The sequence below is a fragment of the Ctenopharyngodon idella genome, chromosome 5 (genome assembly GCF_019924925.1).
Source record: "Ctenopharyngodon idella isolate HZGC_01 chromosome 5, HZGC01, whole genome shotgun sequence".
Lineage (NCBI taxonomy): Eukaryota > Metazoa > Chordata > Actinopteri > Cypriniformes > Xenocyprididae > Ctenopharyngodon > Ctenopharyngodon idella.
In genome coordinates, this window is record NC_067224.1 from 25,351,283 (window position 1) to 25,366,926 (window position 15,644).

A 15,644-nucleotide genomic window follows, 5' to 3' on the forward strand; every position below is an offset into this window, starting at 1 on the left:
CAATATGCATAAAATGGACATGCCACTACCTGACAAAATACTTTAATAGGGAGTCCAGACGGTAACCATTCTATGAAAGTCCAGTGAAAGTCAGGTGACATTCATAAACTGTATTCAGAGTCCCTAAGCAACCCTCCACTTAATCTTGGTAGTAGCAAATGCAAAATGAGAGTGCGTTTGGAACATCTGTTTTGAAACTACAACTTCTTCCTCGTAACAGCTCTCATGTACAAAGACAAATAACAAATTTAAATCCAAGAAGTAACGTATGTAACATGTAGTTGTGAATTTATTTAAAGTTGACTAGAAAGGCAAGCGTTGCAGAGGACAAGACGGACAAAAGCTAATTTCTACTTTAGAAAAGGAATTAATAAAAAAAGAAGAAAATAGGGCTATACAAAGCTGAATGTCCACCCTGGAGTTGTTTCCATGCACAGATAAGCCCTCGTCCCTAGATGAAGACTCTTCAGTAAGCAATCATAAGCATAAGGGTCTTTTACCCCAGAACTGGGCTCAATCAGTTTCTGGAAACATCCCTTAAGGCTCCTGCTGGGGATGGGAGATCTTACAGAGCAACTTAAAACTTATACTTCAACCTGTTTAAAACATTTGCCTACACAAACTCATTTGTGAAAGTGAAATGCATACCCAGGCTCTACAAAACCACAATCTGCACTTAAAAATATTTTACAGTGTGTAAAAAAACAAAACAAAAGGAAAGACATTTGGCTGGTGTTCTCAGAATCTGCGGCGTTTGTTGGGCCCAAAGTCCATAGGTCCAGAACGAGGGAAAGGAAGAGGGAGACCACCTGGATTACCGGCAGACCCCTGCTGAAAGAGAGAGAGAAAGCAGCTTACACACTGTACCCTTTGCATGTCGCCCTGAGAGTTGTCAATGTGTGTGTTGAGAGATTTGTACCTCACTGGAAGCCATGCCGGCAGTTCCTGCTGCTGTGGGATTTCCACCCATTGGACTCCTGTTCATAGCCATTCCCTGACCTATCAGCCCAAGAGAGAAAGAGAAACGTTAGGCTCACATTGGTAATGAATTAAAAATATTGTCCAAAAAAGTGAGAATCTATCTAATAGTTCATATTACAAAAATGAATAGAAGACCAATCATGGAAGGATAAACCACACAATTTCTCTAAATCTAAAGTAGGATAAAAGAACAGGAACAGGATCTTTATGCCCTTGCTATGACAATCAAAGCAAGTTTTTTTGTATGTGTGTGTAGAGCGAGTCTCACCTCCCATTTGCATCCTCATGTCTGGATCCCTCTGAAACAGCAAACATACAGTTCATGAATTAAAAATGCTGACAAACTGTGGAGTAGTGTTGTCAAAAGTATCAGTACTTTGGTACCAAGTTGATACTTAAATGTTATACATAACAATACCAGCCCTTTTACAGTACCGGTAGTTCAGAATACAGGATCAATCCAGTACCGGCTGCTTTTAAACGCTCCCACCCATATTTGTGTGAGCGCTCTGTGAAGAGGTTTGAGCATTGCAGCCAATCACAGACATGTTAGTCGAGCATATGAATGGCCAATCAGAGGCCTTTTGTTTAGTGTGAGCTCTGCACGCTCACAAATCATTTAATAACAACCAAACTATAAACATGATGTCAATAAGAGGATCTTTGCGCAGTACAGTCCAGTTTTTTTTTTTTTTTTTTTTTTAATAATTGGAGTTTCACTCAGTCATTGAAGTGATATCAGCTTCATTACAAAGGAAGCTCTATTTGCTCGTTTTCTGTATAAAACATTCATAATTTGAAGGAAAGTTTACTTTCTCATGCTGCCTAGACCTCACTGCAAAGTTCCAGGAATGACAACCATATTAAAATACACAAATGAATCTGAAATTGCAATGTCTGACATTTTGATAACCATTGCAATGGACGGGAAAAAAATCTGATGCCACAATAAATCTGTGCATTACGTCTTGCAATGAAACTGCAATAGACCTGCCACTTGTTCTGTTACCTGTAATGCGTTTCTTTGTTTTTCATTTTATTATAAACTATTATAAAATTAGTTACAATAGTTTTTGCTATGGTACAGAAATTGGTACTGAGAAACTGAGAAAGTTTTATGATATTGGGATTTTGGGACTACCCTAGTAAATAAATATACTAAAATATATTTGAAATACAAATACACAAAGTGTACTACAAATACATTTACACATGCTTAATAAAAATAACCTGCAATTGTTCTTTTGGTATATTAAACTGGTATACTTAAAGTCTGCTAAATTGCAACAACTAATTTTGTACTTAATGCACTTTAATTTTGCAGAGGTCCAACTAAAGATATTCTTAAGTATATTTGATTGTACTAAAGTGGAACTATTGCAAGTAATTTAGGTACACTTTAAATATCTTGCATTTAAAGACTGATATTATACATATATCAAGGATCATACGACCCTTATTAATAGTGATATTAAAACACATTTTAGGCATAATATTAAAGGGTTAGTTCACCCAAAAATGAAAATAATGTAATTTATTACTTACTCTCATGTCGTTCCACACCCCTAAGGCCTTCGTTCATCTTCTGAACACAAATTAAGATATTTTTGATGAAATCCGATGGCTCAGTGTGGCCTCTATTGCCAGCAATGTTACTGCACCTCTCAAGATCCATAAAGGTACTAAAACGTATTTGAAACAGTTTATGCGAATTCAGTGGTTCAATCTTAACATTATAAAGCGACGAGAATACTTTTTGTGCGCCAAAAAAAAAAAAAAAAAAAAAGACTTCAACAATATCTAGTGATGGCCGATTTCAAAACACTGCTTCTGAGCTTTACGAATCTTTTGTTTCATTCATTGTTTCATTTTGTTCGATTCAGTGATTCGGATAGAGTCTCAAACTGTTAAACTGCTGAAATCACGTGACTTTGGAGCTCTGAAGTAGGGCTGTAACAATTCCTCGATTAAATTCGAATACCCGATTTTAAAAAATCCTCGATTTCAATTTGCCCCTGTCGAGTAACCGGTAAAATACCAGAAGTGGCGCTTTCTACGGACGAGAATCCATGAAACGCATTTAGACCGTTTTCTAAGGCTGCACGATATTAAACCCGTTTAAAAATCATAAAAGCATAATGCTTTTGTGACTTTACAAAGGCTGTTAATTAATTCAATAAATGTATGTGCTTTAGGTTTAATATGCTCTGTAATTATTTACATACGTGTAGGTTATCCACGTGCGTCTCAGAGCGGCTCCATTCACAGTAAATGCAGCTTCATGTGAATTGTTATTTAAACTCCATCTCTGCATATGCTGTGAGTTTGGATTGCTTTTAATGTTCATTTGGAAACGCAATGTGCGACATTTAATCAGATTTGTAAGGTAAGTCATCTATAAACCTTAGCAAACGCAGGAGCTAACTGCTCGTCGCGATTTCAAAATATAAGTTTAAGCCCTCGTTCACATGTTCTTGTTCAAGAAATTACAGTGGTTGTAGCATTTCTGTCGTAAAGAAATGGCCAAATATTAAAGATTAATTGGACAGTTGAAATAAATGTTGTAAGCCAATATTAAACAATGTTTAGATCGCATTAAGTGTAAAAACGATTGTCAGGCCACTGGCGCCCTCTGCAGGCATTTGTTATAATACATAAAGAACATTAGTTGTACAATTCAATACATTATGTATTTTGACAGTTTTGTTCAATAAAACCATACAATTACTTGTTTTTCATACTTTACTTGAATCAGTTTTTATTGTGTTACTGCTATTATATATTTATTTTTAAGCCATATGTGTAAGTGAATGTGTGGGGTGTCTGGTGCGATTACTCGAAAATAATCGTTAGCTACAGCCCTACTCCGAAGCACTGATTCGATTCGTAAAGCTCCATAGCACTGTTTTGAAATTGGCCATCACTAGATATTGTTGAAAAGTCGTTTTGTTTTTTTGGCGCAAAAAAAAAAAAAAACAAAAAAAAACAAAAAAAAAAAGTATTCTCGTCGCTTTATAATATTAAGGTAGAACCACTGAACTCACATGAACTGTTTTAAATATGTTTTTAGTAATGTTACCTTTATGGATCTTGAGAGGTGCAGTAACAATAGAGGCCACACTGAGCCATCGGATTTCATCAAAAATATCTTAATTTGTGTTCTGAAGATGAACGAAGGTCTTAGGGGTGTGGAACGACATGAGGGTGAGTAATAAATTACATTATTTTCATTTTTGGGTGAACTAACCCTTTAAGAAATGTGCATTGTGCAATAAAGATATACTCCATATAAAGTTTAATTATAATTTTATATCAGCAAGTCTTAAGTGACATGTCAATAAATATGTTAATGGATTTGAAGCACACTTAGTATAAAATAAATGTATTTTAAATAGATTTTGGCATAGGCATTTTTTTTACTAGGGTACTCAAATGTATTGTTACAACACTACTGTGGAGTGTGGAAACCTCAGGAAATTCGGACTCACTTTCTCAGAGAAGTTTCCTCCCTGCCCCTGCTGCCTCCTCATCAGGTCCTCAGAGTGGGCACGGAGCTCCTCCTCTCTCCTCCGTCGCTCCTCCTCCTGACGCAGCTCCATCTGTTTCCGTTTCTGCACCTCCTGGCTGTGAGCCTCCTCCATTCTCCTCAACTCTTCCTGTCTGCGCAAGAGATCTGAAGCACAGCAAGAGAAAGATACATGACCAACTGCAGTGTGATTGGGGACCAGGGATGTACAAACCTACACTCTCAAAACCGACTGAAGGTTGCCTGAACTACTGGCCATCTAAATAGGCTGGTTTTAGGTTCAACTGACCATGCTTGGATTCAAAAACTTCTAGTTGAAGTGCAAGGTGTCTTGAGATGTGATTTTCAACTTAATATTAAAAACAATGCGCATGATGGGACATACAAAAACAGCACAAGACCTGACACAATGGCCAAAAACATTGTATGAATGGGTATTGGTCAATCGGATCACAATTAGACAAGGCAGACGCACCCATTTACGCCTGGTGTTTTAACCTCTTTTGTTCACTTTCAACCACTTCTGTCCTGATTTCTTCGAGGGGAGGTTCTATGGTTGGGTAAATATGTTTTTTTTTGTTCCCCAGATCTTTCGATCTAATAAACAAAATAAGCTTGCACAATTTACATATGAACACGCACTGAGATGACGGAAAAACATACGGAGCGCATCAGCTTTTGTTTCTGCTCTGAAAGCCATTAGACCAAGCGGAATGCTGTGAATGCGTGTTATAAATCAGGAATGGTGAGAGAACATTGTGCTTGGTATATTTCTAATCTTCAAACCAAACCCAGGTTTGGTTTGAAGATTAGAAACCAACATCCTACACCTAGGACGTCTTGAGGGTGAGTAAAGCTTGGGGTAATTTTTATTTGAAAGGGAACCAATCCTTTAAGCTACCAGTCATTAGCATCGTCTCTAGTGAGTCTTGTTTTGTGTGAAACACAACAGGGGATTAGGGATGTAAACAATGCGACCCGTCCATGCTTTTTAATCGACTTATTTTCATAATTGATTACGTCGACGTGTCGCTTCAGCCCTAACCTGTTCCAAAAGATGATTAAAGATGAAAAACATTTTTTAGGCTATCTCCAAAAAATGGTAATCTTTGTGTGCCCACCTTGTCTCATCAGCATGACTTGGTGCTCATGTCGTGCTGCTTCCATTTCGGTCTCCAGCTTTTCTTGAGCCTCTTTGATGTTTCGATCAACCTGTTCAAACTGCTGCTTTTCCATTTCCATTAAGGCCTTCCAGCGCATCGCATACTCATACTCAAATGAACCCGGCTGGGCGAACCGGGGTGGCTGCTCACGCTCTCTAATGGGCATACAGAGAAAGACATGTTAGTTTATTATTAAAGCCATGTAATAAGCTGGATAACGTACAGTCTGCCGGTCATTATCACAAAATAAAAAAAATAAAAATAACAAGGTGAGACCCTTCCTCTTTGTACTCCTGATTAACACTTTTTTATAAAGTCATAATTTCCCACACCCATTTGAGAAATTAACTTGGTATAGATTTTTTTTTAATTAATAATTTGGAATTATTAAGAGGTAGCACCCACAACATTTAGCAAATAAACTACTTTAAAGCCTATCTAGAAAAAAAAATATTCCATAACTTTTTCCATTCCTGAAAAACTTTATTCTAAACATTTCCAAGTCTTCCATGTTCATAGGAAACATGGATAATAACAATCTGGTGGTACATTACCATTTACAAATACAATGCATATGAGAACACAAACTCACTTGTGATATAGTGGGTTTTTATTAATAAGTCTCTCAGGAAGTCCCTCATCCTCATCAAGCTGCTCCATCGGCTCAACGGTAACAGGCCGGGGGAATCTGAGTTTAGAAAAGAAAGTCAAAGTTAAGTAAACAAACTGTAATTTACACAGAGAGCATTACTGATGAGCATAGCAGAAACGCAGACTCACGCAGTGAGAAGAAATGCTCCATCTCCGCAACGGTCCAGAGCTTTTCTGGCAGACGGTTTGTTGGCAAACTCCACAATGCCCTTCCCAGTTGGCCTGCCACGGTCATCGACAATGACAATGGCCCGTTCGATTGGACCGAACATGGAGAAGGCCTCCTCCAGGAGCTCATTGGACACAAACTGAGGCAGGTTCTTAACCGTCAGTGCAGCGCCATGCGTGGCAAAACGCACACGGATCTGGCGACCACGAAAGACGGTGTCGTCCAGTTCTGCCTTTGCTATGTCTGCAAGCGTCTTCGTTTCCTAATGAGGAGAAAGTAGCAAGTCAGGGTAAATGTTGCATTGTTCCGTTGCTGTCTGAGAACTGATACATTACTGAAAACAGGAAAATGCATGATCTTAATATGACACACACACACATATATATATATTATATAATATATATATATATATAACTTTGTCAGGTCAACCTTATTTAAAGTAAAATCCAGTCACTCTCTTGGGGTGGATGATATGTCCAAAATCTTATTTCACAATATGAGAAATTTGTAGAATAATGATGTTTCTTTTTTTTTTTATATAAATAAGAACCAAGATGCATATTACAAACAACAGGACAAATACAAAAAAACAAAGATACAAATCAATTAAACTTTTTTCCAATTCCAGGTTTATTTATGTAATCAAATGTAAGAATAAAACTCTATATACAAATAATATACAGTCAAGAACAGTGAGCGATTTTCTTTGTTTTTTTGTTGTTTGATTAACAGTAACACAGACGGCAACAGGTTTATTAGGCTGCTGTCACAAGACCTTATGCATAGATCTAATACACTGACAGATACCACGTTTTCACCGAACTGTTTGTTCTGTTTACATTAATACTCTATATGATGGGCATTTTAACATGTATGTGTATTTGACCATTTAAGCGCAACAAGTCATGAAAGATAACTGGATTGGATGCTGATGCTGGATGCTGAGAGAGGCAGCTTTCTGCACTTAACCACTCTTTATTTTAAGGTGTCAATAACTTTAAGTAGTAGTGTGTTACATTAATATATTTACATATCTAAATATAATTGAAATAGCAAAAACTCTAACAAAAGACACTTCGCCATGAGTTATATCGTCATACCGCCCAAACTTATGACTCTCTGCTTTTTTTCCCCAAAGTGATGCCTGGTCAAACTCACCAGCCTGATGAAGCCAAAGCCTCTGTCCTTGTTGATAAAGATCTCAGAAGGTTTGCCATACTTAGAGAAGAGCTTCTCCACATCCTCTTCTGTGGTTCCAGTGGGCAGGTTTCCCACAAACAACCGGCTCCTCTGTGTATAGGTCTTCTCTCCTGGCTTCCTGAAGTTCTGCAGGTCTATAGTGAAAGCATCATCTGCAGGAGAGAAAGTTCAGTCAGCTCAGTCAAATGATAAAGTTTTGTGGCCTTGTGTAAATGCTACTCAGCCCACAACTGTTGCTTACTCGGGCTACTCTGCTCTCCAGCATCAGTGTGCTGTCCATTGCTGTCGGTTCCTGAGGGCTTCCTCTGCTGCTCTTGTTGGGGGTTGGGCTGCTGTCGGGGTGGGCCGTGATTCTGCTGCTCTGAACGTGGTCCTCTGTTTCCTTGCATCTATTAAAGCACAGGAATCATCAATACAAACTTTTAAAGATGATTTCCAAAACCTAAGAATAATACTCATTCAAAAGTGTAAACAAAGCAACCATGGATGTTATTCTGTTGACTTAAGAGGATTCACTGATATTGCAGTATCTTTTTAAATTACACATTCAGTGAAATGCTTAATGGCAAAATCTATGTTGGGTATACAATGTAAACACAAACAGGAGATAATGAAAATCAACAAATAGAAAATCTCATTACATAATTAAAAAAAAAAAACAGCTTGAAAATTTTTGTATCATTGGTCATGGTATTTCAATTAAACATATCTTCATTAATGTATATTTAATGGCTCATGTCTTAATTAACTGTTCTTTTCATTGAGAGTGTGATTTCACTATTTGTGGGTGCATTTTGGTGTCTTTGTTTTCAATTATTGTTTGATTCTTCGCTAATATCTGCTTTGTTCACTGTCCGGATTTCATCAAATAAGATCGAATTGCTTTCATTAATGATTGCAAATTACTGCATGCACGTATACATGATTATAATTGTCTGGTTTCTTCATTAATGAGCGTTAATGCGTTTGCAAAGCGAAGCCTGAGCAGGACAGACACTCAACGCAACGAACAGCACGGGCTCATCTCCAGCTCATGTGTACTAACACATTCATTCAGGAATAAAATCATGCATCATATGCAAATAATATAAGAGAAATATGAGTGTATAAATACCTTTAATAAGAGTTTTTAATCCGCTTCAGAAACACACGCAGCGTTGATCACAAAGAGAACAAGGGCGGAACGCCGTACACCTCAACGTGCTGCCTGCTCTAACTGCTCATTGGCTGGCGCCGGGTTTTCCGGCGTACGCTTTGCCGCTTTCGATTGGTCGATTTTACGTCAAGAAAATGACGTTCACATATTGCAGATGTTTCATTGGTTGTCGTCGTTTTAAAACCATTAGGCTTGTTCGAGATGCATCGGCTTTGCGCAGACCTATCGGCGTATGACGTCAAAGTACCGCGAGAGCGACTGGAGAGTAAACGATTCCTTATGCTTTTGAATCGCTCTCGCGGTACTTTGATGTCATTCGCCGATCGGTCTGCGCAGCGCCGATGCACCTCGAACAAGTCTATTTACTTAGGTAGGAAATTACGAAAAAAAAACCAAGCTAGTGAGCGGCGTGGATTTAGAAATGCTTTCGAAAGCTGCTGGCGCCGACCAGTGTTGAGGAAGCGCAATCAACTAAACCCAATGTCGGTTTCAATTAAAAATATTTGTGAACCAATGTACACATTTTATATTCAATAAGAAGATAACTGACAGGTCCCAAGTAAAAAAAAAGCAATCCCTCAGATAAAACATAATTTAATAGCGCAGTCATCAGTAATGATGCAGGTTATTCCTGTCATACAGTAAGTGAGCTATAACTTTAAAAAAATTATGAATTTTTGTTGTCAATGTAGGACGTAATTCTATACTATATAAGCACCACACTTTAAAAAATACAATCTGGTCAAGCTCAGGCACATAAACACTATTAATTATAATTTGATTATTTACACCTTTACAAGAACCCCTTTAAAAGTATGGAATCACCAGTGAGGGAATGGAGGGTTATTTTATATGAGCATGTCAACTTGAAGTTTATTTTATATTTGTTAACCTTCCTTTGATTTTTATATATCATGATATACATTTCTGAAATGTTATCTAATAGAATAGAAAGTGAGCCAAATCAATCAAAAACATCACAGAGCAAGTAGTGAACTGTTGTTCACTTAGTTGTGATAAAAGTATGATTTCCATCTATATCAACTAATATCCAATATATTAATAATACATATATGATGGGGACATAAAAATGTACTGCATAACAGAAATTACCCACATAAATGTATGTGTCTAAATACGGCCTGCCTATTTCTACAACCATTATGTATAGTGAGACAGCAAAAAAGGAAAATGACAGATACAAAATAGCTCCTTTAATAAACTGCATTCACAGATGACAGACTAGAAAGATCGTGTATGACACTCTGACAGATTGTCATGTCAAGAAACATCATAAGCATGTTCAACACATATTGAAAATAAACATAGAAAAACAAATTACTGTCAAAATAAAATCATTTTAAGAATGGCCAGATCCGATCGCAGATCCATTCTCCAGGGCACATGTGGTGTAAAACAGCTGCCACAGAACAAAAAGGATTAATGTCTGCTTTTACTTTGGATCCAAATTTTAAAAAGACAATTGTGCATTATAACTTTTCTATTAACCAAAATCACTTACAGAAAACATGTCCAATGGGAACCAAATACAGCAGTAATATTACCTCAGGTCTAAAACAAAACTAAAACTAAAAAAACTAAACAAGTCCCTCAATCTGACAAAATATCAATTATTTAATCAGATTTGTCAGTTTATGCCCATGCAATAAGGCTAGTTATATCCACCCCATTCTGCACTGTTAAATCGGATGAGGCCAATTTGGAAGTCTGTTAATTTTATTTAAGTTTGACTCTCTTTGCTCCTTCCTTATAGTCCTCCAGGGTGAGTTTGTAGCCCCAGTGCTGCAGAGTCTGTCTCACCACCGGCGAAACACCGGGGTTGTCATAAGTGCAACCGGACCGGACCACTTTTGTGATGAGATTCTGCCGCCACCGACCTTTGACTCCGGCACATTTGGCCCAGCGACTGATCTGGCGAGCATCATCCATTGTTCGTCTGCCCTGGTAAAACCTGCCGGGAATATAGAACATGAAAGTGTATAAAAGATAAAAAAAATTTAAAAAAAAAAATTGACTCTTGAGATTTAATATATTTCCTATGCAGAGCAATGGTAAGGGGAACTGCTCAGGTAAAGAAAATATTTTATGACAACTATTAGCTTTTAGTGCTGTCTTCTCCTTGGATTAAAATTTTAAACTGCTTTCTTTTTTAATATTTTTTAACATGTAGTTTATTCTTGTGATGGAAAAGCTGAATTTTCAGCATCATTACTCCAGTCTTCAGTGTCACATGATCCTTCAGAAATCATTCTAATGTGCTGATTTGAAAGTCAAGAAGAAACATTTAAGTTATTATCAGTGTTGAAAACAGCTTAATATTTTTGTGGAAAACGTGAAATTTTATTTAGGATTCTTTGATTAATAGAAAGTTCAAATGAACAAATTAATTTATTTTAAATAAAAAAAATTTGCAATGTAATTTTTTGCAACTTTACTGTCACTTTCAATCAATTTATAGGGTTCGTTCACCCAAAAATGAAAATTCTGTCATTAATTACTCACCCTCATGTCATCCCACACCCGTAAGACCTTCGTTAACAATGTCTTTAGTACCTTTCTGGACCTTGAAAGTGGCAGTTAAATTGCTGCCTATGGAGGAGTCAGAAATTTCTCAGATTCATCAAAAATATCTTAATTTGTGTTTCAAAGATGAACGAAGGTCTTACGGGTGTGGAACAACATGAGGGTGAGTAATTAATGACAGAATTTTCATTTTTGGGTGAACTAACCCTTTAATGTGCTCTAGCTGAATAGAAGTATTAATTTCTTTTCTAAAAAAAGATTCTGACCCCAAACGTTTGGACAGTAGCATAAAGTAGAGTTTCAGTAGCTCTTGCCTGCAGTACCACTGGAACCAGCCGTATGGATCCTGGGGCACGATCCAGCCACTGCTTTCCCACATCTCTAGACTGCCTCCACATTTTACGTTATAGGTGTTCACGTTTTCCCTGTACGTGGAAGAAGCCACCTGAAATAAACCCACATAATTTAAAAAACACCAAAACATTAATAATAGAATAACAGAACATTAATAATACTCACACCAGTTTAAAACCTGCTTAGATATCCACAAAAATTTAAATTATATCTCAAATACATGCCTACAACAGCTGCTTCAAGCTGGAGCTGAATATGCTGTTTCTGAAAACCGTGAATGGTGTTTGCTAGATTGTAGCAATCGAGCTGTTGTCAACTACAGTATGTGGTAATCTAACTGTTATCAAATATTCATTCATTTTTATCAAGTGCAAGCGAGGTCTTGTGGCTAAATAAAATTTCATGGTTTTCCCTTTTGCGTGAGAATCTCTTGTCACATGCTCATAGCCCTGAGCATCACACTAGGGGATAAAACCACTCAAATGACTCAAACGAATCTGCTGACATTAAATACTGCATAAAACAACATAAGACAAGTACCACATACACAGTAGACAGTAGATCAGTAAAATAATATTAATGATAGTTATGAAAAGAAGTACTAAGACACAACAGTCCATAAACTGAGCTCAAAGGGCTCTGCTGTGATCTACAACCAAGATGGAGCAAAATGACTCAACTAAATAAAACATTCACACAAAGGGAGTGCATTCAGCTCTTATCTGTTATAGACACTCATAATAAAATGGTTGTTAATTTTGTCAAAAGCATTTACTACTAAAATGCAATTGTAAAAAAAAAAACACCTGTTTAGAGATGTTTAGTCCATCCAACCAGTCTTTGGAAAGCTCCTGCCAAACATCTTTGTAATGTTGCTCTGTTAAAAGAAAATAAAAAACCTGGCAATACCTCAACATTTACAGTTAAATGCATAACATATGCTATACATTTAAATATACAACCAACTTCACTGCCTCCCAAAGGACATGTGGAGTGGCTTTGCGCTCAGAAAAAAAAAAAAAAACTTTTCTTGTGTCCCTTGCTCAAGTCCGAATCAAGTTTCAAGTACTTGTGACAATGTTTTAAAGGAAAGTACACTGTGTATTTCTACATGATCTGACCTTTTAACTTATCCAAGTGAAAATTGATTTCTTAAAATTTGTCAAAAAATTATTGGAGTTATAAATTATACATTTCTGTAAATGTTCGCCCCATTCCAAGTCAGTACTTAGGCTATGTTCACATTGTCAGTCCAGGTATGATTATTTGTGTATCAGATTGGATTCTGATCTAAATTATTGACTGTCCACAATGTGTATCACAACTGTTCAGATTTGATTTGTGTGTCCCGTGGCGTTTTCCAGAATATCTGCATAGATTTCTATGGCAATGAAATTGCGTTTGTAGGCATTCGCCAGAAACAACGACAGCAATGTGGAGGCGTTTGTAATAGATGTTGTCTTATTTATTACATGACAATATGTAGCCTCCGCACTGGACTACTATGTCTTCTGAAGCAGTGGCAGAAACGTAGCAGGCTGGTATGCGCAGCTTTATTCCATGCTGTCGTCTCGTTCACCCAAAAATTTAAATTATCCCATGATTTACTCACCCTCAAGCCATCCTTATGACTATCTTATTTCAGACGAACACAATCTGAGATATATATAAACTCAAGCTCCTCTTCTTGTATATCGAAATCCTCTGACATTTCTCTTTAAAAATGAACTCCCTGGAGCCGTATGTATTACTTTTATGATGGATGGATGCATTTTTTTGGCTTCAAATTCTTCGAAATATCTTCTTTTGCATTCATCAAAAGAAAGAAATTCATTCAAATGATGACAGAAAAAAAATCTACCAAGTCACATTATGTTTTCCTCCAAACTTTGCCTGTAGTTTGCTTCATTTATTTTACCATCTACCTTCACAATCGCCTGCTGCAGAGAAGTGTGTTGTGTTTCTGAGTATGCACAGTAAAAAACATTAAAAAAGTACAATGGGATAATTATGTTTCAGAGGCGCTGTACATGTTTTAAAATTCAATTAAACAAAATTAAATCATTATGAGACGTACTTGTGATACTGGAGTAGATGGGCCTGAAATAGGTACCCCCAAAACTGCCTGCCTGTAAAACCTCTTTGGGAGTCATGTTAGGTGTGAACTCTGGGTGGTCTGCAACAAAAAGGGAATGAAAAGATAGTGAAAATTTGTGAGTAAATGAATGAATGAACGAATGAATGAATGATTGAAACAAAACATTCTTAACTTCACCTTTAAACACAAGTTGTCCATTCTCATTCCTCTTTATTTCAGAGGCATTTTTGCCACCATCTGAGTTGTTTTTCTTATAATCCTTATTTTTCTCTTTGTCCTTGTCTTTGCCAGAGAGCTTTACTTTAGTTTTTGTAGAGTCAGCTTTACCATCGAGAGCTTAAGATCAGAGAAAAACACATTACAAAACACAGTCTTAACACTATACAATGTTGCTGACCTGAAAAGCCTTGATCTCTGAAACATCAATGTAAAATATGCAAATTACAAGAAAGAAAAATACAAAAAATAGTTGGGTGAACCTCAAATCTGTCAAGAACATATCATATGCAATATTCAACACCCATACAATGTAAAGTACACAATATATTGATTAAAAACAATAAAATAATTAATAATTTTATAATTTATTCACTGTTTTTGCTTTGTTTGTTTTTTTTACTATAAAACAATCCAATACTCCCTGAGCAGGGTTTTAGATGAGAAAATAAATCCAAATAAGCTTTACAGATCTTTATTGGAAAGTGTTTAAACAATGTTTTTCATGCTTGTTCAATGAACCATAAACAATTTTTGTACATGCCCCTGTGGAACAGACACTACCAGTAACAGGCTTAAAGCAGCTGGTGGCCACACCACATACTGACTGCTACTTATTGATTGCTACTTTTGATATTGCCCCTCGCTCTGCTCAGGAAATCGTTATTCCATTTCTGTTCCAAATGTCTGTGAAACTTGTTGCGTTTATGTCTCAGTTGTTTAATCTTTTTATGTTCATACAAATATTTACACATGATAAGAAATTTGCTGGGTAAAAAAGCAGTTGAAAGTGAGAGGACGTTTCTTTTTTCGCTGAGTATTGTATGTTAATAAACTAAAAATTCTAACAATAATAGATAATTGTCGTGAGGCAAATGTGTTTCATTAACCTGTAAGATGTGAAATGTAGTTTAACTCTACTGTCACTGTGATAGATAGATAGATAGATAGATAGATAGATAGATAGATAGATAGATACCTTGTGATTTCTGAACTGCGCTGCTCTGTCCCTCGTTTTTGTCATTTCTTTTCCGTCTCTTCTTCACAGGCGCCTTTGAATCATCCGGACCTTTTTTTCTTTTCATCTTCTTACTGTCTCTTTCATCCTCGTCACTCATATTTGAATGCCTTTCGTATCTGAAGCAGGCTGGTTTAATGAGAAATGGATTCTATAGACACAAGGACACTTTGCTTAGAAAACGAGCCAGGACTTAACTAATAAACATAACTCAACTACATAAACAGTTCATTGACAACCGCCGATTCCGCGTTTACGCAACACAGTGTAGTGCGCATGCTCACACAGGACAGGCTTGCCTGCCTGCATAATATAACATAACATGAGGCCAATGTAACTCAAATGCGAAGCGGGTAAATGCATATATTTGATTTGAACAAATTAGTTGTTAGTCCGTGTAGTTTCTATCTATCTATCTATCTATCTATCTATCTATAGGCTACTCTTAAGAAAAAATGTTCTAAACTGTACCAAATTAGGATTCTTCGGCTTGTAACAACCCTTTTTGGTGCTAAACAGAACCCTTTTTATAAGGTTTCACAAAGAACCATGCTTTGAAAGTGCTATA

General features: G+C 36.7%; 2 protein-coding genes across 3 annotated transcripts; both read right to left on the minus strand.

Moving 5' to 3' along the window:
* Positions 1–271: 271 nt before the first annotated feature.
* Positions 272–8,996, minus strand: nono (non-POU domain containing, octamer-binding). 2 transcript variants are annotated; one of them, XM_051893896.1, is made up of 10 exons: positions 8,805–8,996; positions 7,932–8,079; positions 7,649–7,842; positions 6,451–6,752; positions 6,263–6,358; positions 5,629–5,825; positions 4,470–4,654; positions 1,250–1,280; positions 920–999; positions 272–828 (listed from the first exon to the last, which is right to left on the minus strand). In XM_051893896.1, exons 2-10 carry the CDS (start codon positions 8,077–8,079, stop codon positions 739–741), a joined length of 1,323 nt encoding a protein of 440 aa, XP_051749856.1. In that variant the 5' UTR covers positions 8,805–8,996; the 3' UTR covers positions 272–738. The 2 variants fall into 2 exon arrangements, with proteins under 2 accessions (XP_051749856.1, XP_051749855.1); XM_051893895.1 differs by having other exon boundaries at positions 272–831.
* A 1,049-nt stretch (positions 8,997–10,045) lies between these two features.
* On the minus strand, positions 10,046–15,356 carry zgc:113208 (uncharacterized protein LOC550591 homolog). The gene is made up of 6 exons (XM_051893897.1): positions 15,038–15,356; positions 14,020–14,178; positions 13,822–13,920; positions 12,551–12,621; positions 11,705–11,835; positions 10,046–10,818 (listed from the first exon to the last, which is right to left on the minus strand). The coding sequence occupies exons 1-6, from the start codon at positions 15,174–15,176 to the stop codon at positions 10,584–10,586; spliced, it is 834 nt and encodes a 277-aa protein (XP_051749857.1). The 5' UTR covers positions 15,177–15,356; the 3' UTR covers positions 10,046–10,583.
* Between the last annotated feature and the right edge of the window lie 288 nt (positions 15,357–15,644).